The sequence below is a fragment of the Oratosquilla oratoria genome, chromosome 35 (genome assembly GCF_046742065.1).
Source record: "Oratosquilla oratoria isolate Oo_2021 chromosome 35, ASM4674206v1, whole genome shotgun sequence".
Taxonomy (NCBI): Eukaryota; Metazoa; Arthropoda; class Malacostraca; order Stomatopoda; family Squillidae; genus Oratosquilla; species Oratosquilla oratoria.
Genome location: NC_134811.1, coordinates 1089576 through 1116069, shown reverse-complemented (window position 1 = coordinate 1116069; position 26494 = coordinate 1089576). Strand labels below are relative to the sequence as shown.

The 26494-nt window shown below is 36.3% G+C and overlaps 1 protein-coding gene across 1 annotated transcript in view; it reads left to right on the top strand.

Moving 5' to 3' along the window:
* LOC143018465 (putative phosphorylase b kinase regulatory subunit beta) overlaps positions 1 to 25018 on the top strand; it is a gene marked incomplete at its 3' end in the record, with an annotated part of 34184 nt that extends 9166 nt beyond the window's left edge. The window contains 9 exon segments of the mRNA XM_076173831.1: positions 980 to 1159; positions 10415 to 10435; positions 18487 to 18501; positions 19392 to 19484; positions 20078 to 20215; positions 21448 to 21635; positions 21839 to 21954; positions 22888 to 23030; positions 24886 to 25018. Of these exon segments, the coding sequence (XP_076029946.1) occupies positions 980 to 1159; positions 10415 to 10435; positions 18487 to 18501; positions 19392 to 19484; positions 20078 to 20215; positions 21448 to 21635; positions 21839 to 21954; positions 22888 to 23030; positions 24886 to 25018 (1027 nt within the window).
* Between the last annotated feature and the right edge of the window lie 1476 nt (positions 25019 to 26494).

Genomic DNA, 26494 nt, shown 5'->3' with positions numbered 1-26494 from the left:
AAACGTCAGGAATAAATGCTTCAATCCCAGTCCATGTTTCCTTTATCTATCACTAGAATATGAAAACATAAATCTGTCCATAAACCGAGGGCTTTTTCCCCCTTACAAGGGAGGTAGCCAAGTCAAAAGGCACATATCTATTTCACTTCCACACATTCCATTCCCCTCCACCACCCTTTCCTCCCTCTTATCTTAGCTCCTCATGGATGATGGGTCATCCCTGTATCCTGCCCACTACCCTGGGTCAGAAACAATGTAGCAAGACACAGTACATCTACAGCAAGGCTGCATAACTTAATTGCCAGCCCTCTTTCCATCCCCTCATGTAGAAAAAGAGAAGATGGGGAGAAATCCCTTTGGGCTGTGTCAAAATATTATTCACATGTAACCACTCCCTACCACCCTCTCTCCATCCCTCACTCCCTACCTTCCATGCATCATAGTATCCTCTCTATATAGCTATTCTCCACTCACCCCTATCTCCTCCCCTCTCTCTTCCTTGCTCAACAGACATTCCCCTCTTGCTCAGTGCCCCTATCACCCCATCCATTCATCTCATCCTCAGTTGTCCCCTCAAGTTCACTCCCTCTACCTCTGCCTTCCACAACCCTTTTACTAATCTTTCTTCACTCCTTCTTTCCATGTGTCCAAATCATTCCAATAAATGTAAATACCTTAAAGAAATATTGATTTAATTATACATACGTACATACATACATGCATACTGTTTGCCATGGATGTGCTGTGGATGTGCTGTGTCTTGCGACACTGCTTCTGACCCAGGGCAGTGACAAGATGCAGGGATGACCTGTCATCCAGGAGGTGCCAAGATAAGAGGGAGGGAAGAGGGTAGAGGGGAGTGGAGTGTGATCCTCCCTTATAAGGGGGAAAAAGCCTTTGGTATATGTATGGTTTAATTGTAATTGTGTGAAAAGGTAGAGTATCCATTATAACACTTCCTATTTTGTAATAATCGCAGGGTTGGCAAGCCAGCAGTGAAGGATCAGCTCGCAACATGTTCCTCTGGGGTCAGAGCATCTGGCTAATCACGGCACTTCTGACGGATAATTTGTTACATATCAATGAACTGGACCCTATTCGTCGCTACCTGCCTTCTTACAACCGTCCTCGCAAGGGAGGCCGATATTCAGCTTTCCAGGTAAGTTTGAAAGATCAACATGGTGTTGTAATGCACAGGAATGTTTACAAAGAATTGGGAAAGATTTTATTCAAGAAAGCTTCTGTGTTGTTTCATATATGTGAAATGTTTAATGCTTTTTTTATAGTAAACACTCAAACCAAATGTGGTGGACCAGAACATGACAGTTGCTAATATCTAAGGGTGTTTTCGAGACTGATTGGCAGAGATTGATAAAAAAAAACTGTCTAAATAATGATGTTATTAAAATCTTTATGAAATGTAGCTGTAGCGTAAAGTAAATTTTACTTAATACATAAATGAATATAAATTATTATTTTAAAATGCACTTTAAAAACAGTGGAGACTGCTTTTGTAGTTTTGTACTTAGCATATTTTTTTTTCTTTCTTTTTTTATGCTTCAATGATACCAGAGTGCTTCTCTGTGGCCCAGTTAGATTAGTAATGGATACAAGATTTTTCTTGTAATGGCCAAAATGCAGTAAAGATCAGTGATACCTCCACTTGTTATATCCTTGTAACAAGACACTGTATTTCATTGCCAACACTTCACTAGGGCTTTTTCCCCCTTACTAGGGAGGTAGCCAAGTCAAAAGGCAAGTACCCACTTCCACCCATTCCACTTCCATCCACCACCCTTTCCCCCCTGTCATCTTAGCTCCTCATGGATGACGGGTTATCCCTGTATCCCGCCCACTGCCTTGGCTCAGAAGCAAAATAAAACTTAATGTGATTGTTTGAGGAGAGAAGTGAGAAAGTAGGAGATTGTTGCAAGGGGTAGAAGGCCATTCAAGTAAAATGTGGGCAGGTAGATATGTCTTTAGCATTGTATAGCTCGGCTAAGGGCGTAATGTCAGCATGGAAATTGTATAGAAATTCATAATATGTGGGCATGGAGATGAGTTGTATAATTCAGTTGTATAATTCAGTTGTATAATTCAGCTAAGGGCATAATTGTATAATTCAGTTGTATAATTCAGCTAAGGGCATAATTGTATAATTCAGTTGTATAATTCAGCTAAGGGCATAGTATCTGCATGGAAATCACATAGAAACTCGTAATATTAGCAGGAATTATTAGTTGTTCTCGTAGATGGTGGTATTTGTAGGATCTTTAGAATTTAGATAGGTTCATGGATTATAACAATAACAATAGTTGTCTCAGGTTTCAGTGGTTGAAAACCACAGCCCCACAGTGACTGGCAGCGGTCCTTAGGCTCTCCCATAGACCTCTCTGAGAAGAAACTGAGGACTGATGTTTGTGTTGTAATAGTTTGGAAGAAGCCAATGATGAGCTCCTCATTATTGTGGTCTTCGAAGATGGATAGCAGAGCTTCCCATTTTTCGAAATCTCTTGACCCCCACTTCCGTTAGGAGATGCAACACTGAGGGGTTGATACTTCATCCCAGGACTTGGCCCAAGGTCTCTGTATCTACACATATATATATATATGTATATATATATATATATTATATATATATTATATATATATATATATATATATATACACATACATATACCAAAGGCTTTTTCCCCCCTTACAAGGGAGGTAGCCAAAAAAACAAAGGCATAAAAACCACTCCCACCCATTCCATCCTCACATACTCCACTCCCATCCACCCCCTTCCCTCCCTCTTATCTCTGTATCTACTACTTCAACTGTATTTCTTGCACCTTTTCACACATGGAATGCTGACACCTGGTGGTTGTTTTCCTCCTACAAATTTCAAGTGTTGATATAGAAACAATCCCACAATGCATCATAGATAACCATTTAAAGTTTCTTCCCAGAGAGATTTGTGGGAGGACCTGAGGACAGTTACCAGCTCCTGTGGGGCCACAGGTTTTCCATTTAGAGAAACTCGAGGCAATGATTATGATTTTAGCGTGGGGCTGTCATTAGCTTGAAGTCTTAGAGGAGGAGAGCTGTTGTTAGGTGTGAACTTTCCTTATGTGGAAAGGTAGAGGAAATGTTGCTGTAGTTGACTGAAAGGTCTTGGGGCTGGCCTAGGGACAAAGGGCCTGCACCTAGGGCTGCACCTCCAGATGGAGGCGACGGGGTTGGACAGGTTTTTGAAATAGGCGGGAGTGAGTCGACTCGCTCACGGCTATCCATCGTACAAGATCACCATCAGCAGGTACCCGTTATTGGTCCCTGGTCATCCTTTCATGATATAATGCAGGCCTTCACCATGATCTGAACAACTTAAATATTTCTTAGATTTATCTATGTCACTGTCAAAAGATTTTTATTTTTTTTTCGGCCATTTCACATGGAATGAGTGTTTACTTTTATTTATACCAGGTTTTTTTTTTCTTTTTTTTTTCTTTGCCGCAATGGTTCATGGAAATACAATTTGAACACATTCGTGTTATTTCCTTGGAGAAGTTAACAAGTTGTGATTATGTAGTACCCATTTTTTCTTTTTATTTTATATTTATTACTTATATCAATAGCACTAATAAATACCAGTTTGTTTTATTTAGTTTTCAAGAACATTTAGTGCAGATTTTTATTGACATGATGTATTGAATATCCACAAATCATAATCCTGATGACTATGTCCAAAGTTTTCACATCCCACAGGGCGCAAGGGTGAGTTGCCATGATGTGCTCTCTCGTAATACGAGAGGAAAATAAGAGAAGCAGAAAGTCTGTCATTTGCTGTGATTCTGTTCATTTTAATTAATTTTCACTTCTAGTGCAGTGTCACCTCTGTCCCTATTTTAAATTCATGCGCTGACAGACCTGAAATTCATAGTAATTCAGGATGAGGACATACGTCAGTAACTCTCCTCCTTTCACACTTGAACCAATAAATGTTTAATAACCCCCAAAATGGCCAAGAAGACCTTCATCATAATAGTTGTTTACGTAAATTCTGAAAAAAGTTTGTTTTAACTGCTCAAGTGGTTTGCATGTCAGAGTGGTGTTCAGTTTTGTATTTGTTGACTTGTGTTGCTTGTCTGGCTGCCCTCCAAGTTGCAGTTACTCATTACTCCCTTGCAATGTTACTAAAATGTAGGCACACAAAAATTTGATTTTGATAGTTACATATTTGTGACTGTGAACAATTTTTATTTGGCATTATATATGGTAATGATGTTGATGACAGTATTTTTGGTCATGTTGATAGAAATGGTGATTCTTATGATATCGCAATTAAATGGCATTGTTTCATTATAATTTTATCAAGTTGTTTCTATCATTGTTGTTAATGAAATTTTTGTTGTTTTGTCATAATATTAGGTACTATTAATTTCTATGGGTATTATTGTATTGTTATGAAGAATGTAGTAGCTTTAAAGTGTAGCTGGAAAGGTATATGGGAAGGTATTAAATGAGATGATTAATAGGGGAAAAGTGGGAATAATTAGGGGAAGAACAGTATGGGTTTAGGAAATGAAGAGGATGTATAGATATCATCATAGTAAGGCAGATATGCAAAAAGTTTTTGACAAAAGGCAGGGATGTCTTTTGGGCTATTATGTATTTGGAAGTGTATGACTGGATTGATAGAAAGGCATTATGGGATGTGATGCAGATGTATGGGACAGGGAGAAGAGTATCGAGGGAAATGAAAAGTTGGTATGCAAGTAGTAGAGCGTGTGTGAGGAATGGAGGAAGTGAATGGTTGAGGTGAAGGTGGGACTGTGTCAGGGTTGTGTAATGTCACTGTGGCTGTTCAACATGTACAGCGATAGGTGGTGTGGGAGGTCAATATGAAGGTGGTGATCAGGGGTTTAGAGTTAGTAAATGAGAGTGGAAGGAAGTAGGAGGTGAACCAGTTATTATTTTTGCAAATGACCGTACTCTTGTAGCTGAGTCAGAGGTGAGACTGAAGCAGCTAGTGTCATACTTTCAAAACTTTTCGCTGCCCCTGGCTAACACTTTCTACCACTAGAAAGTAAAGCATGACCTGGTTTTCTAGGTAACCTTAGGTGTCTTAATAGGTAATCTACAAAATCTAGTTTCTGTAAGTCTAGCTACTGAAGTTATTTCCTAACAGAAGTTATTTCATAATAGAGAGTGCTTGCCAAGGCTGGCAAAAGGTTGTAAAAGTACGGACCTTAGCGGCAGAATTTGGGAGTGACAATGGAGGGAAGTGGGAGGTTAGCCAATTTTTGTCTGTGGATGACACTGCACTTGTGATTGAGCCTGGGAATAGACTAAAGCAGTTGATGGCAGAGTTTGAAAGGGTGTGCAATAGCTTAAAGTAAATGGGTGGAAAGGTAAAATGCTGAGATGTACAAAGGGAAAGTGTGGCAAAGGTTGGAGGTAAATTTGAAAGGAAAGATGCTGGAGAAAGTGGAGAGCTTTAGGTATTTAGGGTCACATGTAACATTCCCTCTAAGCTGTGTGCATGTGTGCACGCAAATATGTTTTACAACTAGAGCACATAAAGAAAAAATGTGTGCACACAAGGTTTTCAAATTATATCAAAATTCATTCAATAAATAAGTTCCACCCAAACATCAAGTCATCAACTCATAAATTTTCTAAAAATATGGTTACTTGCCAACCGTCAACCAATAATTGCTTTTTTTTTTCCCTCTTCTAACTCTAGTGCTGCCATTGCAAACAGAATGACTTTGCCACCATGGGTGCGTACATACTTTCCAGAGAAGGCAGTGTTTGCACATAAGCAAATTTCTACACACACTCACAACAGAAAATTAGAGGGAACATTGGTCATGTGTATCGAGGAATAAAGTAGTCAGAGTGGAAGTAAATTATAGAGTAAGAAAAGCAAGGGAGGTAGCCAAAAAGAAAAAGGCGTAAAACTATTCCCACCCATTCCATCCCTAAATACACTCCACCCCCCTTCACCCTCCCTCTTTCTTTTTGGCTACCTCCCGTATAAGGGGGCAAAAGCCTTGGTATATGTATGTATGTAAGAAAAGCAAGTAAATGTCTGGGGAGGGGTCAAAAGTATCATGAGAAATAGGTATTTGGGGATGAACACATACATACATACATATACCAAAGGCTTTTTCCCCCTTACACGGGGGGTAGCCAAAAAGAAAAAGGAATAGAAATCACTCCCACCCATTTCATTTCCCATATATTCCACTCCCCTCTGGGGTAGAGACTTGGAGTTTAAAGGAGCCAGAAAGGGAAAGTCTAAATGTGTTTGAGATGAAGTATGATGGGGGAACTACTAGGAATGGTAGAGTAGTAAATGAAGAAGTGAGGTAGAGAGTTGGGATGGAAAGAGAGGTGGCAGATAGGATTGATCAAAGAATACTGTGATGGTTTGGATATATGGGAAAAAATGAGTGAAGAAAGACTAGCAATAAAAGGATGTGGAAGGCAAAGGTGGATGGAGTAAATTTGAGGTGAAGACTGAGAATGAGACAGACAGGTTGGATGAAAGGGACATTGGGTGCAAGAGGAATGTATGTTGAGCAGGAAAGGGAGAGGGCAAGAGATAGATGTGAGTAGAGATTGGTTGTGAATGGATGAGAAATTGATGCAACCTGAATGGATTTCTTCTCTTTGTATTCATCTTCAAATACCCATTTTTTCATAATTTTTTTTTTACTCCAGCTAGATGTGTATTCACTTCATTTACTCTCTAATTGACCATCATATTAATTCCTCTTTTCACTGCCACATGTGACCACGGGTACTTAAATTCCACTTCATCAATCCTTTTGCTCTTTATGCATTTAACCTGTATCATAATTCCTTGTGGGAAGCGTATTGGCTGAGTAGGTTAGGGTGTCGTAATTTACGGCAAAGGTCAAGGGGATGGTGGTTTGAATCCTGCGACCGGTGAAGTTGAACCAAGGTCATGGTTCGTTAAATTCCACGCTACAAAGTCCTTTGTGAGGGGCACCACCATTCTAGCCTTCTGATAGGGGGGGGGTTGTGATGTTAAGCCACATCATCATCATCATCATCATCATCATCATCATCATCATCATCATCATCATCATCATCATCATCATCATCATCATCATCATCATCATCATCATCATCATCATCATCATCATCATCATCTTCATCATCATCATCACCATCATCACCACCACTACCATCATCATCATCATCATCATCATCATCATCATCATCATCATCCATCATCATCATGACCATCATCATCATCCATCATCATCATCATCAATAATCATCATCATCAATCATCATCATCATCATCAATCATCATCATCATAATAATAATTCCTTGTCCTTTATTTTTGCCCACATTCACTCAACTTTTCTCTGTCACCCTTTGAAACACAATCTCTGCTCAGAATCAACCATAAGTGAAGTGCCTTCTCCCAAAACAAGTCATCTGCTTCCTATGTCCTCCCCTAAGTGACTTGAGGTCTTGTGCAGAGGCTGTTGATGTTTTCCTGAAGGCTGTAGTTCTTCTGCAAGAGAGATCAGGGGCAGTGGATTGATTGATTGACCCATTCTCATCAACTCATTCTAAACCTCTGCTTATTACTTTTTCATTTACTTCCGTTGTCACCCTGTCCATATACATGCTGAACAAACATAGGGTCATCACACAACCCCATCTTAGCCCTACATTCACTTAAAACCATTCACTCTCATTAGCACTTTAATGAATTAGATAATTAAACTTCTCCATACCATTAGGGAAAATTATGTTAGGAGCAAGTCAGATGAGAAGAAAATTGGTGAAATGATGGAAGCAAAGAAAGGATGATTATCAAACCAGCTGAAGGAAACAGTTCATTTTAGACATCATAGAGTGGCAAAAAAGGGAAAAACAAAATAGAATGGAAGAAGTAGTGAAGTGGTGATGGATGCAATAAAGAGGAATCACTTCTTAGGTTATGTATCTTAGATATTTGTACAAAAGAGTGGAAGGAAGTAGGAGGTGAACCAGTTATTTCTTGCAAATGACAGTACTCTTGTAGCTGAGTCAGAGGCGAGACTGAAGCCGTTATTGGGGTGGCCAACTTGAAGAACACATCCTTTTCATATCATTTTAATGTTCCTATCTCATCCTTTTCATATAATTTTTCATATAATTTTAACGTTCCTATATCAGCACCAGGAGGTGCTAAGATAAGAGGGAGGGTGGAGGGGTGTGGAGTGTATATAGGGATGGAATGGGTGGGAATGATTTTATGCCTTTTCCTTTTTGGCTACCTCCCTTGTAAGAGGGAAAAAGCCTTGGTATATGTATGTATCTCAGCACCTCATGGAAGAAAAATTTATCCCATTCCCCATCACTTATCTCGAGTTGAGGGCGTTATAGCAGGACACAGCATTTCCATAGGAGGCCTTGATAGTTGTTTCATTGTAAGGCAATCCTCCCCATATCCACCCGAAATAATTTACAGAGCAGATACAAAAATCCTTTCATCCATTCACAATCATCTTCCACTCGCTCCTATCTGTTGCAATCTCTTTTCTTTGCTTGATAGACATTCTTTGTGCATCCAAGGGTTCCCTGTACCCCATGTATTTACTTTATTCTTGGTCTTTCTCTCAAGTTTACTCTCATCATTTCTGCTTCCCACTTCCTTTTTACTAGTTTTTTCATACATGTTTTTTTTTTTTTTTATGTGCCCAAACCACCTTAGAAGATATTAGGCAGCATAACTTTCCACATAGATGCATCAGTTTGTGCAACATATTGAAAAAGGAATTCATGAGAGTAGACAAGAAGAAATACCTTTGAGCTGTATCATTTCCTCATCCATTCACAATAACTCTCCACTCGCATCTATCTCTTGCCCTCTTTCCTGTTTCACAGACACTCTTGCAGCCAATGCCCCTTTTACCCTGTCAATTGACATCATTCTAGGTTTTCCCATCAAGTTCCCTCCATTTACCTCAGCTTGCCACATTCTTTTTGCTTGTCATTCCTTAGATCATCCAAACATTGTTTGATCAGCCATATCTACCAGTTCCCTTTCCACCCCCCACCCTCTGCCCATTTCATACTGAAGGGATATACAAATGTGAGAACTTCAGCTCTCTGTATTTCTTGTAGTGGTGGCTATATGAACTTGGTATCAGTGTGTGCTAGCTGAATTTGTGTGGAGATAATGCTTGTTGGGAAGAAGGAAGCGAGAGTAAACTCAATGATGCATAGTGATGCATTAAGAGCATCGTGATGAATCATCACATGCCTCGCTGAAATATATGTACCAAAGGTCTTCTCCCTTATAAGAAGGAGAATGCCATAGATACATATGTATATATATATATACTGCTCTGTTCTCTATGTTAGGTTCAGATATCATTTTTACTTCACAACCACTAATATCACAGACTGGCTCCATGCATCAGAGAATGAGCCAGTCAGCTTCAGGGTATCATAACTCTCTCAAAGAAATTATGTCCATCATTTTCATAAATGTAATGAAAATTAATTACAGTTATATGAATTATGTTGCACTCTGAACTATGTCTTCATAAGAGTGATATCATCTCTATTATGGGCTAAAACCTCCCATTCTTGTTACATAATGCCCACCCTCTCTGTTGATACCCACCAACAGTTAAATTGACATTTTGATCTCTTTAGATAACAGGTTATTAACATTATTTATTTATTATTTTTTTGTGAGTTCTTTTCTATGAGAGATGTCATTATTACTCAATAGATGTCATTATTAATTGTCAAGAAGTCATTATTGATCTTTTTTTTCTTTTTTTTTCTATATTTCATTGAACAGGGTTTTTCATCCATGCCTGTCACAAATTTTGTAACAAAACTATATAGCTACTGCTTGGCACAAAACATCCCCTTGTATTACTACTTCTCAATGTTAGCTGTTTAGCATTTAGATAGCCATTTTATTATGCATATTTAATCACACCATTATAAAGCAGGCCTGATCCATTTAAATTATTTTTGGCATGTTATTATGATATATTTGGTTCACCAATACAAGTGTTACCAAGTTTTGTAACGCAGAGGTACACATTGTCACACATGTCCCATTTCAATTTCAAACATATTGAGAAAACTAGGTAAAGTAAAGTATTTTTTCATCAATGATTTATTAATGCAGCTAAAGTAAGGAAGGGGCTTAGGTTTATAGAGAGGGTTGATTTTACATTTTGAGCTGTGTTTGGAATAATTGCTCCTCTCATGGTGGTATGTATAGAACTGACCAATCCTGGAGGAACACCACCCTTGTAAAAGGTGGCATCCAGTAAGACTATCTCTTTGCAATTTTAGTTGATTTGTTTTTTATTTTTCTCTGTATTTGAATAGAATATGAAAGTGAGATAGCTTGTATTGCATTTCATGTAGCGCTCCAGGTATTTTGTTAAGGTAAGAAGGGATTGTGAATGTACTACCTCATGCAATATCTCCTCATTTTCCTTCTTGCCTTTTGTTTAAATTTGCTGCATTGTGTCACTCGTTCCTCTTCTCTCTCACATGAGTGTTCTGTGTCAGCTGTCACTGTCCTTGAAATCAGTTATTGCGTAATTTTTGTTAAGTAAATACCTTTCAAGTTTGCTTTCCAACCAGTTGAAATAAAATGTGCTTCTACACGTTGTAGGGTAGTGATGCACATTGGCTACTCATTACTGAACATTTACTTGATTAGTGCAGTAGTGTATCGAGTAAGGAGCAAGGATCAGCATATTTCTCTCATATATTATTGAAAACCCACTCATGTTGTTTTCTTGATATAAAGAAGTCACATTTAATACAGGCCAGTGATGCATCTCACCTAAGAGATAATAAATCCATTTTATTCTTGCCATGCCATTGATATGTTTTAAATCAGCCATACAAATTCAGCTTAATTACAATGGATGTAGGGATGAAGTTATCAAGCTTACATCATGTCAAAGGGCATAAATAATTTCCAAAGCTTTGAATTGCATTGTGGATGATGTTAATGGAGCTTGAATGAAACATTAGTACTAATTTATAGTAGTTAAAGATATTTTGTTGAACAGTACAAGATAATTCATTCCCCCGGAGACTTTAGACATTTGTTACATCATGCTGACAATGTTAAGGCAAATACTGACCTATTTTTACTTATCTAAATACACAAATATATAATTTTTTTTATAAGAGTTTGAGACCCATATTTGACTCACCGTATACATTATTCAAAATTCTTACAGTTACAAGGAACCACATGCAAGTGCCCTATTGGCCAATAAGTGACTTACTGTTGTAAAAGTATACAGTATTAGGTGATGCCCAGATGCCTTCACTATGCTGCACTTGCTATGATGTCATTTCTGTGCATTTAGTTATTAAGATTTCAGTTTCAAGTATCAAAATATCAGTCATGTTGGTCAGTAAATTGCTAATGTGTGAGAATCAATTAGTAAATGTCAAATGATTTTATTCATTTAAGGAGTGGACTCGGGATTGAAAGGAACTTTACTGGAAACTTTCTTGTATCTGGAGTCTGTTCTTTGACAGAATGAAATCATATGGCTAGAATTAGAAAAGAATTGATAACATATGCCACTGTATTGAAAAGATGATTTGATGAATTGTCAGCCAGCTTTTGATATTCTTAATTAAAGATGCAGTCAGATAACTGTCTTTTGATAACTCAGTGGAAATCTTTAATGTAAAACAATTAAGTAAAAAAACAAAACAAGTTTAAATACTAGAAAAAAGAAGAAAACAATTCATGTCATAGACAATCCAGCAATGTCAGTTTAGAGAATTTTGTTGATGTTCATTACCTCAAATTATTTGTTTCTTGGTCAATGTCCTGCTTGGGGATTTTTTTCATTGAAATTATTTGGTAAGGCAAAATTTTGTAATGGTTATATAAAAATGGTAAAGATATAGTGGCTTTAAGATCTTGGATAAATGGCATTTCATCCCTTATATGTTCATTTTAAGCATGAATAGAAATGTTGACAGAAGATGACCAGTGCTTTGTTTAAGATTTTATTGTTTTTTGACGATTATCATCATTATTATTATTGTCATTATTATTGTTATTATTATTGTTATTATCATTATTATTATTACTATTATCATTATTATTATTACTATTATAAATATCATTATTATTATTATCATCATCATTATTATTATTATCATTATTATTATTATCATTTTATTATGTATTTTTTTAGAAAGATTAGAAGCTATAGTAAAGAGGCATCCTAGTTATCTTAAAAGGGCTCATCTAATATTGATATCAAGGAGATCATGCTTTTGACAGAATAAATTCATATAGTAGCCTACACATGATTAATGAGGGCATTCTTGTTGGTTTCTGATTGGTCGTGACCTAGGAAAAGGTTAATTTTGTGTAGGACATATATGACTTTTAACAAGTTAGGTTGATAGTACAGATACAGTAGTTACCTAAATTGGAAATCTCTAGAATTTGCGAATCTTTAATGTTTTGAATGAAAATGTTTTTCACAAACATATCAGAATATTATGAGAATATTCGTAGAAAGTACTTCCAGTATCCAGTGTGTGATTGTGGAATTTTTTCATTCTAAATATTGAGGATTTCCTGGTTTTAGAGATTCCCAAAAGAGAGAACTATGTATATTGTAGAATTAACCTTTTCAGTGTCATGGTGAACTTTAGATTATGTTTTGGCAAGCATTCCACTTTTGTATTTTGCTGTAGCCGTAAACCTGCCTGAAAGGTCTTGATTGATCAAAACATTGGTCAGTCAAGAAGACCTCACTTTGGCTGAATGAAATCATTTGAGACTTGCCACAACAAAATCTGTATAAATTACCATGCTATTGAGCTGGTTAAAGCTACTGGTTATTATAAAGACAATTTACGTGTTAAGGACTTTTTACTGAAGATGAAGGTAGGTATTTGATATTGTACAGGATAGAACCTTTCTTTATTATCATTCATGATTATCTGTCTTCAAGGCTATTGATTGGTTTTGTACTTTTTGAAATATTGACATTATAATGGCACTTCAGTTTCTCAGACTACCATAACTATAGGAAATCCAAGATGTCTAAATTTATTTGAAATCATGAATGCAACAAAGATATTTTGAGCTACTGCTGTCTGTGCTTTATTAGCTTTTGTGTGATTATAGCTAGATTGTTTTGTTTCATTTCTAGTGGTTCCTTTACTTTTTGGAAAAGGATATAGTTCATTTATGTGACTGCAGTCTCACAGGACTGATTACATGATCACAAAACCATGTGTTGTTTTTATATGTTTTTTCAGTGTTCAAAATCAGAAACCCCAGCATACTATTACCACATTTTTTATTTTGTTTTTCCAACCAAAGTCAATTTTTTTTTACACAGTAACGAGATGTGTGCTGGGCAGAAATAACAAATAATTGGACGCTGGTTTTCCACTTGTTTTTGAAAAAAAATAAATAGAAAAAAATAAAGTACAACTTGAACAAGAATTTGACTAAGTATTAGCACAATATGGGGATTAAATTGTATTAAAATTGAAGGAAGTGATAATATATATCATTACATAGAAAATGTTAAACCCAAACAAGGTTTTTAAATGTTAACAATGACAATTTGACTCATTCAGTAGAATGATATTCCATCCATTCTGTTGTGCTAAGTAATTCTATTTAGTGGAGGGATGAAAGTCAGACTCAAGGTTGAATAGGTGTTGCAGTTGATTGAAATCCCAGTTGATGGGAACACTCATGAATCAAGACTTCAGTCTGATGAAGAATCCATCCCCTCAGCTGAATAAAATCATCTGTCAATTGTCATAGTAAAATCTCTTAATTGCTTTACATTGCTGAAAGGGTTAACCATCTTTGGCATGGTTTTTGCTGTTATTGTTGTTAGTGATGCTTTGTCCTAGTCTGTGTAGCAGAACAGACCCAGTTTCCTCGGGAAAGCTAGGGCTACTGCAGGGTGTTCTCACATGGCGTGTATGTTGTTTATGTTGTGTGTTTGTAAGGGTTGTTAGTGAGGAACATTCATATAAGAGGTGGTACATATTGTGGATGTCTTTGTAGCAAAGTGGACTTGTGTTATCTGCATCTGGGAATATTCTCCTCAGAGAAGTGGTGTTCACTCCTCAAACTAGCAAGATGAAACTAGCCCTTCCTACCTAGTGTGTATTGGAGGGCTAGGATTTCTTCCAGACTTTTTCTTATCCTAGAGGAAGACCAACTGTTGTCTTACCATCTCCTGATGATGTCATTTTGGAATTATCTCCAATTAGAGAGGTCGATGCTAAGTGTGAGTTAGCTATTGAGACACAGTATGCTCATTTACTGTCAAATTTTTTCTTCAACTTGCTAACAGTCACTTCGTTTTCTCCATTGCTCAGTCCTAAGGTGGTTTTGTGTGACAATGGGCGCAAGTTGCATTTCTTTATAAGCACACCATAACACTAATACAATAAACTAATAAGGAAGATAGAATCAATAGGTGGCATCAGAGGAAAATTATTGGAATGGATTAAAGACTTCCTGACTGGGAGGAAAATGAGAATAGTAATTAGAGACAAATTCTCAAATTGGGAAGAAATGATAAGTGGTGTCCTGTAGGGATTAGTACTGGCCCTGATCATGTTTGCTGTATACATAAATGACATGGATGAAGGAGTAGTGTTATATGAATTTCTTTGCAGACGACACGAAAATACTAAAGAAAGTAAAAACGGAGGAGGATTGCAACTCATTACAACAAGACTTGGACAAGATCTAAAAATAGACTCAAAAGTGGGAAGTGAAATTCAATATCAAGAAATGTAGTATAATGGAATTTGGAAAAAGTAAAAACAGAATATAGAGAGATTATAAAATTGGTGAAAAAGAGGTCAAAGAAGTAAACTCGGAAAAAGACCTTGGAGTAATGCTTAGCAAAGACATGACACTGGATAAGCATATTGATAAAATAGTCGGAGAAACCTATAATTTATTGAGGTCATTGGACGAGGAAATGATAAAAAATTCTAACTACACTGATAAGACCAAAACTTGAGTACACAGCAACACTATGGACACCCAGTACCAAAAAGAATATAAAGAAGTTAGAAAGAATACAAAGAGCAACAACAAAACTGGCACCAACTCTTTCCAAAATGACATATGAACAAAGACTGTCCAAATTAGAATTACCAACTCTGTAACAAAAAAGGGAAAGAGGAGACTTACTAACTATCTATAGAATTATGAAGGGAATGGAAATCTTAGATAAGAGTGACTTATTAAAATTGGACAATGGAAAAAGAAGAGGACACAATAAGAAACTAAAAAAAGATAATTACAGAAGAGATCTGAAAAATAAGTAGCTTCCCACACAGAGTGATAAATGCTTGGAACAAATTAGACAAAGAAACAGTGTGTGCAAACACTATTCAAGATTTTAAGAAAAAACTTGATGCTGAGAGATACAAAGATGGGTCACCATGAGCATAGCTCCCTTCCTGTATAATACAACTAGGTAAATACATAACATACTCTTTTCCAACAAAACAGACAAACCAAATGCTAACAGGTACCACAACAGAAATCATTTCAATCCAACCAAAAATGAAGAAAACAACTTTTAACACTCTAAATGTTTACATACCACCCACTACATCACCCCAAAAAGGTTACATCTCTCAACTTTAACCACTCATCTCATTAAGAAACCACATACTGGCACGTGATCTGAATGCTTATCACCTAATTTGGCGTAACACAGACAGCAGAACAAAGAGGACATGAAATATTAGAACAACTCCCCAACCTAATCATAATAATATCCAGTAACCACTCCACTAGACAACCTCCTCAACATAACAACCAACAGTCAGCATCCCCTGCCATGATAATGTGCTCACTCTCCCAACAAGCACAGCATGAGAAACCATACTAGACCTTCCCTCAGACCACTTCCCGATAAAGGTCACCACAGAAATAGAAGAGAAAACAAAATCTACAAATGATAGAACATTCATAAACTAGAAATATGAAAGTTGGTGAGAATACACAGAGGATATAGTGACAGATTTAGACATTTGATATAGAACAGTTCTCTCCCTTAGAAAGAGGAGTGGATGAAATAACAGTGATCATCCAGAAGGCAGGCAGATGACATGGCTATAGGAAAAAAATACGCACTAACTACAGACAAGAAATAGGCACAAAGAAAAAATAATAATAATAAACTAAGAAGCAAACAAGGTCTAAAAGAACTAGAAAAGAACTGCAGTGGTAGAACAAAGATATCACCAAACTAAGAAATAACATACAGAAAGAAAACAAGGAAGAAACAAACAGATTCAGTTGATGGGAAAATGGGTAACAAAAAATTAAATCTACCCCACCCCCATATATACACACTTACATATGAAGTAGTTGGAGCAACCCAAAGGAAAATACCATTACAAAAACACCAATGCAACATCATCAATAGTACTTTATGTGTACATCTTTTACCAATCCTATCCATATGTATACTTGTATATTGAACAACCATGGCATCATCAAATAACCTTGATGCAGCCCTACATTCACTTAAACCATTCACTCTCTCCATTTCCTACCCTTACACATATCCTACTAATTATGTGCTTCTGTAAGTCAGTAATATCAGGTTCCATAGGAGCAGGAGCAGTTGTCCTAGAGTTTTTTCCTCCTGTGTTACAGCTTTTTCACATTGGATCATTGTTATGATCGTAGCAGTATTTAACAAAGTATTACCCCAGGAACCTTCAATACATGCTTTTCATTCCTCCCAATTTACTTCCTTGCAGTTATGGTCACCCTCCAGGATTATATTATCTCTTTGTTCAATAATTTTTGTCTTAAAAAGAGAAGAAGAAAGATATCTCTGACAGAAGTATTTGGTGTTCATTGTCATCCCATACCCTCATCTTGGGGGATATATACTACCATGATATCTCCTTTACTTGGCTCTCTGGTTTTCAGTCTCAAGTTGATTACCTTAACCTTACCTTCACTCAATATTACTCAATTTTTTTATGTTTTTATATAAGCTTTTACAACTACCATCACCATACCTCCCATTTTATTTTTTCTTTCATGTGTCCAGACTGTGTATCTACCATTCACCATTGGTCAATTTGTTTTTGTAACTAAGCACAGAATGTCATGTTTATTTACTAAATGGTAATAATTGATTTCCAGCCAGGTTGATGATAAGCCATCCACATTTGCATATATCACTTATAATTTCCTTTTACTGTCTCTTGCAGTGTCTTAGTCTCATCTTTTTTTTTCTTCTGGTTTAAGATCCTGAAAAAATTTTGCTTTTCTTATTTAGTTCTATTCATATTCTTAACCTTGGCTTCATGTACAAGCCCTTTTGTTATTTCTTGTTCTTTCTTATTGAGATGAAAGATGTGTGAGTGTTCTTCGCTGTTGTTTATAATGAGTTTGGAATTTGTTGTGCCTCTTTAGACTGTTTCAAACTTTGTATTGTTTTTAGTAGGGTTGTACTTGTTGTGCAGTAGTAAAAATGTTACTGTGCGTGGAGTTGACTTTGATATCATCTGTACACAAAGCTTTGGCATTATTGTTTTGTGTGAAGAAAGTTGCCTCATATTTAACAAGCCAGTGTTCCAATCTAAGTTTTTTTTTTTTTAAGTCTTTGAAACTAAGCTTAATGGTCCTTAGAATGTATTATTCAAGGAAGTTAGTATCCAAAAAATTATGGTTCAAGAAAATGAAGTGTCATTCTATTTATATATCTTTGTGATTTTTAAAGAGGATTTAGTGCATCAGATATCAGAAAATGAAGGATGAAAAGGAAAAGATGCAGATGCAAGCCTTTGATAAACTCGAGTACTGCATTAAACCTGATTGTGGTATATATTTACCTCATATTGACCTTTAAAAAGAATATTCCTTACTTAAACACAGACATATGCATATGTGTGTATATACAGTATTGGTTTCAATAATTAAAGAAAAAATTAGTCTATCCAAAATATGTTCAGCTGATGTGTTTAGGTAAAGTGATATTAGTATAACAATGGAGAATTTTAGATTTATTAAGACTTCTGGTTATAGAATTTTAGTGTTAATTTTCATAAAATGGAAGAAATAATAAGATTGTTTCTTATCCAACATGAATTATATCACATACATCTTGTTAAAATCAAATTTGAGACTGAAGTCCGATAATTTGATTTTAACTTTAAATATCATGGTGTATATGAAGATCATCACTTTACCATTGCAATACAAATATTATTATCAATGCCAATATGAAATGTTTATATAAAAGACATTTGCACCTCCATGGTTTGCAACAATAGTGAAAAAAAGTCATGGTGTTACCATATATTCTAGCAGAAGAAATATATATATATATATATATATGCTGTGTCTAACAAAGCACACCTTCTCCTCTCCCCAATACACAATCTGAACGCTCCTTCCCCATCTCTGCTCCCTTCCTTAGAGCAAGACTGTTAAAGTAAGTAATTCATTGCTTATGCTGATGCTCAGCTTGCTGGCTTTCCTAGGGACTTAACTTTATTTTAACGGTGAAAACTTACTGTACACCTCTCCTTTCAGTGAGACATTTATCTTTTATGTTGGGTTTTTTAGTTAATCTTTAGCATATTTGTGTTTTCTGTTGCTACAAGGATCCAGAAAGTACATCACTGCATTTTATGTGCTAATTAGGATTTTCTCTTTGAGGCTGTACTGAGACCCATCAGTCTCGTATTGGTTTAAGATTTGCTCTGATGTATTTTAATGTATTCCTTGCTCTGTCATTGTGGGATTTCAGTCATAGACCTAAAGATGTAGTGGCTCAGCATAAAAATGGAATGCTGTTTTGGTAATGCAATATGATCGTCGTAACCAAGAAAAGAAATAACGAGGGTTTTGTTAACTTTTACATTCCTAATGCATGTTTAGTTTGTATTGAAGATTGTGTTCTCTAGTACAGCACATAATTTTCTAAAATTGCTCCTTGTTTTTGTCAGAGTGAGTTTTGGTGATTAAATAAAGATATTCTTAATTTTATAGGTGTACATATATACACATATGAATAGACTGTTTATAGAGCCAGAATTTCTTGTTGGAAATTTTCAGCTTCAGTACACTCTTAAGTGCTTCATGCTGTAGTGCATAGAGAGTAGCTGAGCTATTTGCTGTAGTTGAATTCAACTTTTGTCTTGTCAACTTTTTATTTATATTTTCGACTTTAGTAGTTTTGCTATATACAATAGAATAATAGTATTTTTAGCCATATTAGATTTAAATTTGAATCATGAAATTGATGATATTGTTTGTAGAAGGAAAAAATATATGAATGCCTACCATAGGAGGACACTAACAGTTTATCTTTCAATTTAGGGAACTGCAAGCGACTTAGTGGTCCAAGTGGTGCTCATTGCCGAGTCCATGAGGCTGCAGGCAATGATGGCAACTTATGGCATACAGACCCAAGTAAGAAATTTTTAAGTGTTTGTGGAAAGAATGAATATATTGGTGAACCTTGGATAATGAATGCTCCATTAAATGAATAGATCAGTTAACCAACAAGGATTGTGAACAGTTTTTGTCTGTTAGTGAACAACACTTTGGGATATGAACATGTACATATGCCTATGCCTGTTCACACAAGTTTATGGCAAGGTATGATAAATTGGAAAGTAGGAGATGGGGTTCAGTGACGTTATTCCTTTCTGCTATATTACATTTAGGTAGATTAGGTAAATACACAATCCCACTGGCTCGGTAGTGTATGGGCACATTTGCTGGTCAGCGAATGTTTTGGTTTAAGAATGGAGTCACAGAACAGAATAAGTTCGTTATCTGAGGTTCCACCGTATTTATTATAAGATATAGAATAAAAGGAACCAGTCTTCAGTTTATCACTACTTAGAATCAGTATTTAGATTGTACCATGAGCTCTGTCTTCCATTTGAATCTAATAATTTTTTTTCTATTTATAGTTATTTCTGTTGAAGGTATTAATCCAATAATGTTTTATTTTTCATTTTAATGAAACCATATCATTGTTCTTTATTTATGGCTAGACCCCACATGAAGTAGAACCTGTGCAGATCTGGCCTCCAAGAGAATTGGTGAAAGTCTACCAGAATCTTGGAGTTAGCGAGAAGCTTGGACTGAGAGGAAGACCCACCAGGCCTATTGGTGCCCTTGGAACTAGCAAGGTAACACTATATATATATATATATATATATATATATATATATATATATATATATATATATATATATATATATATATATATATATATATATATGTGTGTGTATTTACCTAGTTGTAGGTAAATACACACACATATATATATATATATATATATATATATATATATATATATATATGTATATTTATTTATTTGCAGAAACCACTTGGAAAATAAAAGAATTGAATACCAAATGTTTTCGTCTAGACGAAAATGTTCAGTATTCAATTCTTTTATTTTCGAAGTGGTTTCTGCAAGTATTGTTGTCACATATGCTTAGTGATTTGTTTTGCATATATATATATATATATATATATATATACATATACATATATATATATATATATATATATATATATATATATATATATATACTTGTATTGAATTATGAAGATGTAGTAGCACATGAGTAAAATAAAAGTTAGACCTACCAGGGATCACTAGTCAGTGGTTAGAATATATGATTTACTCTGTATCTCATCTCATCTTTCTCCGAGAGTGGGTCTAAGTTTTATATACTTGTATATAAAAATACATGTGAATATATATATATATATATATATATATATATATATATATATTTATACATATATATGTATATATACATATATATATATGATATATATATACATACATATACATATACCAAAGGCTTTTTCCCCCGTACAAGGGAGGTAGCCAAAAAGAAAAAGGCATATACACATATATTGTATATAGTGTATAAGCTGACTTCATGTATAGTGCAAGTCCCCCCTTTTTTTAAGCTGATTTTTTCATATACCTTGTGTATAATGTGACCCCAACTACATTATTAGTGGGCCTACTGTAATCAAATATTGCCTTGCTGGGCATTGTTCTGGACATTATAGCAAATAAATGGTCTTCATTCTTTTTTGTACAAAAAGAATATGTAACGGAGATTTATAAGATAAAGTAGAGGAAAGTCAGTAGATTGCCATGTTTAGCATGTGTGTCAAAGTTTGCACCTTCCTACTGTAGACATGTACCCGAGTCATCTTACTTCTTTCTAATTTTTTATTGTTATTTTCAAAATTCTCAGACAAATTGAATGTAGACTACTGGTTGTTTTTCACAGTTATTTCAATAAATTGACTTGCATGCCCCACTTAGAATATATTTACTTTGAAGGAATAAAATTTCATGTGGTCTTATTTTATTCCTTTTCTAATTTGACAGATCTATAGAGTTTGTGGTCACACAATACTTTGCTATCCATTGGTGTTTGAAGTTAGCGATTTCTACCTTTCACATGATATGGCTCTTCTTATTGATGACATCAAGACAGAACTTCATTTTGTTGGCAAGTATTGGAGGCTTTCAGGAAGGCCCACTGTATGTGTCCTCATCAGAGAAGAACATATGAGGTGAGTTTGCATCATTTCAAGAGTCTGAGGTCCCGCTATAGTAATTGATCAGAGGTCATGAGAAAACCTATAACAGATTTTTTATTATTTTGTTTATTTATAAATTTATTTATTTATTTATTTTTAAGCTAGAAGCATTTAACATTGTATGAATATGATTTTCTTTGGATTCATAATGCTAAAGATATGTCTATTTTCGACAGAGATGTTAACTTTAAAGAATTACTCGATTTGTTGGCCATGCTAAAGTCCGGTCATTGTGATGGATTAAAGGTTCGAACAGGACGTCTACAGAATCTTATTGCTTCATCGTGTATTGGTACGTATGATGATTTTAGCATTTGCAAATTTTTTATACATAGCTGACAGTTGTTCATTAGCATTCCTATGCAGTCAGTTAAGCATATGGGATAATGGGAAACTGTAATGTTATAACGCAATTGTAAATGTACACTTTAAACCCACTATTGGAGAAATAACATCAGAAGTACAGGAAATCCGTATATTTCAACTACCATCTGTAGTCCTCTTCAGCAGAAAAAGGACTACAGATAGTAGTTGAAATATACAGATCTCCTGTGCTTCTGATGTTATTTCTCCGATAGTGGGTTTAAAGTGTACATATGGGTTGATATTGAGAGGATTCATTTGTTGCCTTGAGATTTCATGACGGAAAATCCTCATCCTTAACCTCTGCACACATGTCAGTCAGCTGCAACACATGACACTCTTGGTCCCACCTCACAAGCACTTCCTACAGTGCAAACAAGTCTTAAGTTTTCACAGAGATCTATGGTCTGGTCTATGGACCATTGCCAACCACTGTGGGGCTGTGGATTTCCAGTCAATGAAACATGAAGCAACAATTGTTATTATTACTCTCACTTTTATTTATTCCCAATTTTGTTTTTGTATTGTCTGTAATTTTGTTTCATAAGAGTATCACATTCTCCCTCCTTTCCTCTCCTTCCTCTATGTTTTACAGGTATATACTGTGTTTATAAATGAATGACTATTCTTTTTGTGCGCCACTATGACATAGGTAATTAATCAATTTTCCTACTGGGATTCAAACCCATTCCTGAGCGGCTTGCTTATTATAAGGCAAAGGCTGTGCCATTGTAGGGTCATCATAGTGCAATAGTATGGCCTGTACCTCATTATAATAAGCAAGCCATTCAGGAAAGGGTTCGAATCCCAGAAGGAGAGTTTATTAACTTTTTTTTTTTTTTTTTTTTTCATTATTTTTCAGAACACTTGGACTTCATGAGCACTCTAGATGTTGACCTGGATGTGAATCCATTTGAACAGCTGCAGCATGCTAGTATTGGTTATCAATCTCTCACCGACGTTCCACGATCTCTCAAATATTCAGAAGATGTAATGAGTTTTAAGGTAAATGTGGTTTTATTATTTTGATCATTTATTTCTTTTGGTTGTTGTTGAGTTTCTTTCATTTGTTCACGTGTTTAGAGCTCGTGGTCAGGATGTCAAACAAGAAACAAAAATGAGAGTTGGAGAAGAATGTATAGACGAAAGTAATAATATTGTGGCAATGCTACTGTGAGAACAGAAATAGGTTTTGGTGAGTTCGTCTCCTTAATTGTAAGGTACGTGTGAACTGGTTTTACATGCGGCCAGGAGCTGATATATATACTACATGGGTAGTCACCTGTGGTGCATAATTACATAATTGCACTGGAGTAGGTTAGGTTAGGTCAAGCAGGGTCGCACTGTCAGAGAAACGTCAGGTCGTGGACAACATGACGTGCATTCTATGCCACATGGTTATTGTGGTGTGTACAATATGTTCCATGAGAAGGGTGCAGCACAGATAAACCAGCAGAATTACTAGGAAAATAATGAGGTACAATTTTTCCATGGAAAGAATGAATGAAGAAAGATTAGTAAAAGAGGTGTGGAAGGCAGAGATGGAAGGAGTGAATATGAGGGGGTGTCCTAGGATGAGATGGATGGATGGGGTAAAAGGGGCATTACAAAAGAGAGGAATGTCTGTTGAGGAAGGACAAGAGAAGACAGAAGATAGGGGTAAATGGAGAAGGGTTGTGTATAGATGATGCTGTGATGCATGAGGGGGAGTGGGTGGGGGATGAGGGGTGAGGAAGTATGTATGAGAAATAATTTGATGCAGCCCGAAGGGATTTCTCCCCGTCTTCTCCTTTTCTGCATGAGGGGATGGAGAGGGGGGGGTTGCCGAATTAATGAAGTGGCCTTGCTGTGGATGTGCTGTGTCTTGCGACACTGCTTCTGACCCAGGGCAGTGGACAGGATGCAGGGGTGACCCATCATCAAGGAGGTGCCAAGATGAAAGGGAGGGAGGAGGGTGGAGGGGAGTGGAATATGTAGGGGATGGAGTGGGTGGGAATGGTTTCTATGCCTTTTTCTTTTTGGCTACCCCCGTGTAAGTGGGAAAAAGCCTTTGGTATATGTAATGTAAGCAGGAAGGTGTGAAGAGGATGTTTGTGTTTACCTAATTGTTTGTTTTGGTGGAAGGAGATTCAGAATTGTTTTAAAGGATAACTACCTGAATTGTGAACCAGATTTGTAATTTGTTTTAATCTATTCTTGATAATTTCCAATTAGTAGTTGGTTCAATATCATTCACAGTTGACCAGTCATTTGTACATACATATACCAAAGGCTTTTTCCCCCTTACAAGGGAGGTAGCCAAAAAACAAAGGCATAAGATCCACCCCCACCCATTCCATCCCCACATACTCCACTCCCATTCACCCCCCTCTTATCTTGGCTCCTCCTTGATGACAGGCCATCCTCACATCTCACCCACTGCCCTGGGTCAGAAGGAGTGTCGCAAGACACGGCACATCCAGAGCAAGGCTACTTCATTAAATTGGTGACCCCTTCTCTCCATCCTCTCATGCAGAAAAAGAGAAAACTGGGAGAAATCCTTTTGGGCTGCATCAAAATATCATTCACACATACTCCCTCACCCCCCCCACATCCCCCACCCATTCCTTCCATGCATCACAGCATCATCTGTACACAACCATTCTCCATTCACCCCTATCTTCTATCTTCTCCAGCCATTTGTAAACACAGTTGAACCAAGGCCATGGTTCATTAAATACCACACTACAAAGTCCTCTGTGAGGGGCACTGTCCTAGCCTTCTGATAGGGGGGAGTTTGTGACATTAAATCATATCATCATTATCATCATGTCACTGTTTTCCTATAAGTGGTACTCAAGAATTATATTATTCCTTTCAGGACATGGCCTTCCAGCCAACACCGGAAGTCATCAACGTTCTTCGATCAGTTCCTACTTTACTTGGCCAGACGCAGCTCCTGGCAATTCTCTTGCGTAGAGAAGGACCAGATTTCATGATAGATGGCACAAGTGGTAAGCATTATATACCTGTTACGGGATTTTTTATGTAGAAATACTTTCTTGTTTTATTTTATTCTTACTAGTTATATGTGGTCACATATTCATATTATGTCACTGATAACGCGCACTTCTGTCCTCAAGGAAACTGTTGTGCCACAGGAGTGGAGCCATAGAGATAATAAGAAAAAGATTTAACCACGTCAGTATGAGTCAAATTCTCATGTAGAGCATCAGCTGCCATATGTATGATGCATCACACTACTTGCGTTATGAAATATAAAGTCACTGCTGTATTATTCATTCTCTTTTACTCTGAGCAATAACAAACACAGAAAATGTGATCAAACCAGTTTACAGAATCTGGGAGTAACTCATGTACAACTAAAAAAATATATATAATCAAGATGCCGATGCTGGCATCCTCTTGTACCTGCTTGTGCTTCATGACGCCTACATAGGCATCCTCATACTGAAGTGGTTAAGGAAGGATAACAATAAATGGATAGTATGGAAAAAATGCAGAGGGAAATTAAGTATTTAGGAAGCAACTAGTCCTCTGTGATGCAGTGTAAAACAGAAAATATGTGTCAAAGTAATTGTATACTGAAATGGAAAATATCAGACTTTATTGTGGGTTATGGGAGTGAGAGGAACACACTGTGGTGAATCTTTGAAATGGCATATATATATGTATATGTATTGCATGTATAGTCTCATGCTAGATAGCGTAGGGGCATGCATTATAGAGATGTATATATTAGGCCTTAGGGTAATGTGGTAGGAAGGACAGTTCCTTTGCACCCCACCTTGATTTTCCAGATTGTACAAACTGAAATAGTGTACATGTATACATACATACACGCATACAAGAGGACATAAAAAAAAAAATCAAAAAGGATAGTTATAGAAGAGACCTGAAAAAAAAAGTTTTCCACACAGAGTGGTAGACATCTGGAACAAACTGGACAAAACAATAGTGTGTGCAAAAACCATACACGAATTTAAGAGCAAACTAGACACTGCGAGATACAAAGACGGGACACCATGAGCATAGCTCCCCTTCCCATAAGATACAACTAGGTAAATACACACACACAAGCATGTAATATATCACTTCCTAAGCTATTCCAAGTGCATAAATACTTGGAATAGCTTAGAATATGATACAGTATAAGCTCAAACACTACATGAGCTCAAATCTAAATATGATTATTGGAAATCAAGGATATACAGTACTACCTCTCATTAACGGACATTAATTAGCTGTGTTTGTGATGTTTTCGCTGTGTTTTTGGTGCTGTTGTTCAAGTGCTGTGCAATCACTATGCCACCCAAAAACCACTCCAAATCAACGGATTTTTCACATCAACGGACACCGTTACCCCCCTTTTAGTCTGTTAATGAGAGGTAGTACTGTAGATTAAGTTGGAACTGTATGTGAATTTGAGACCAGGTATGTTTAGGAATTAGAGGAAAGGAGACGGGACC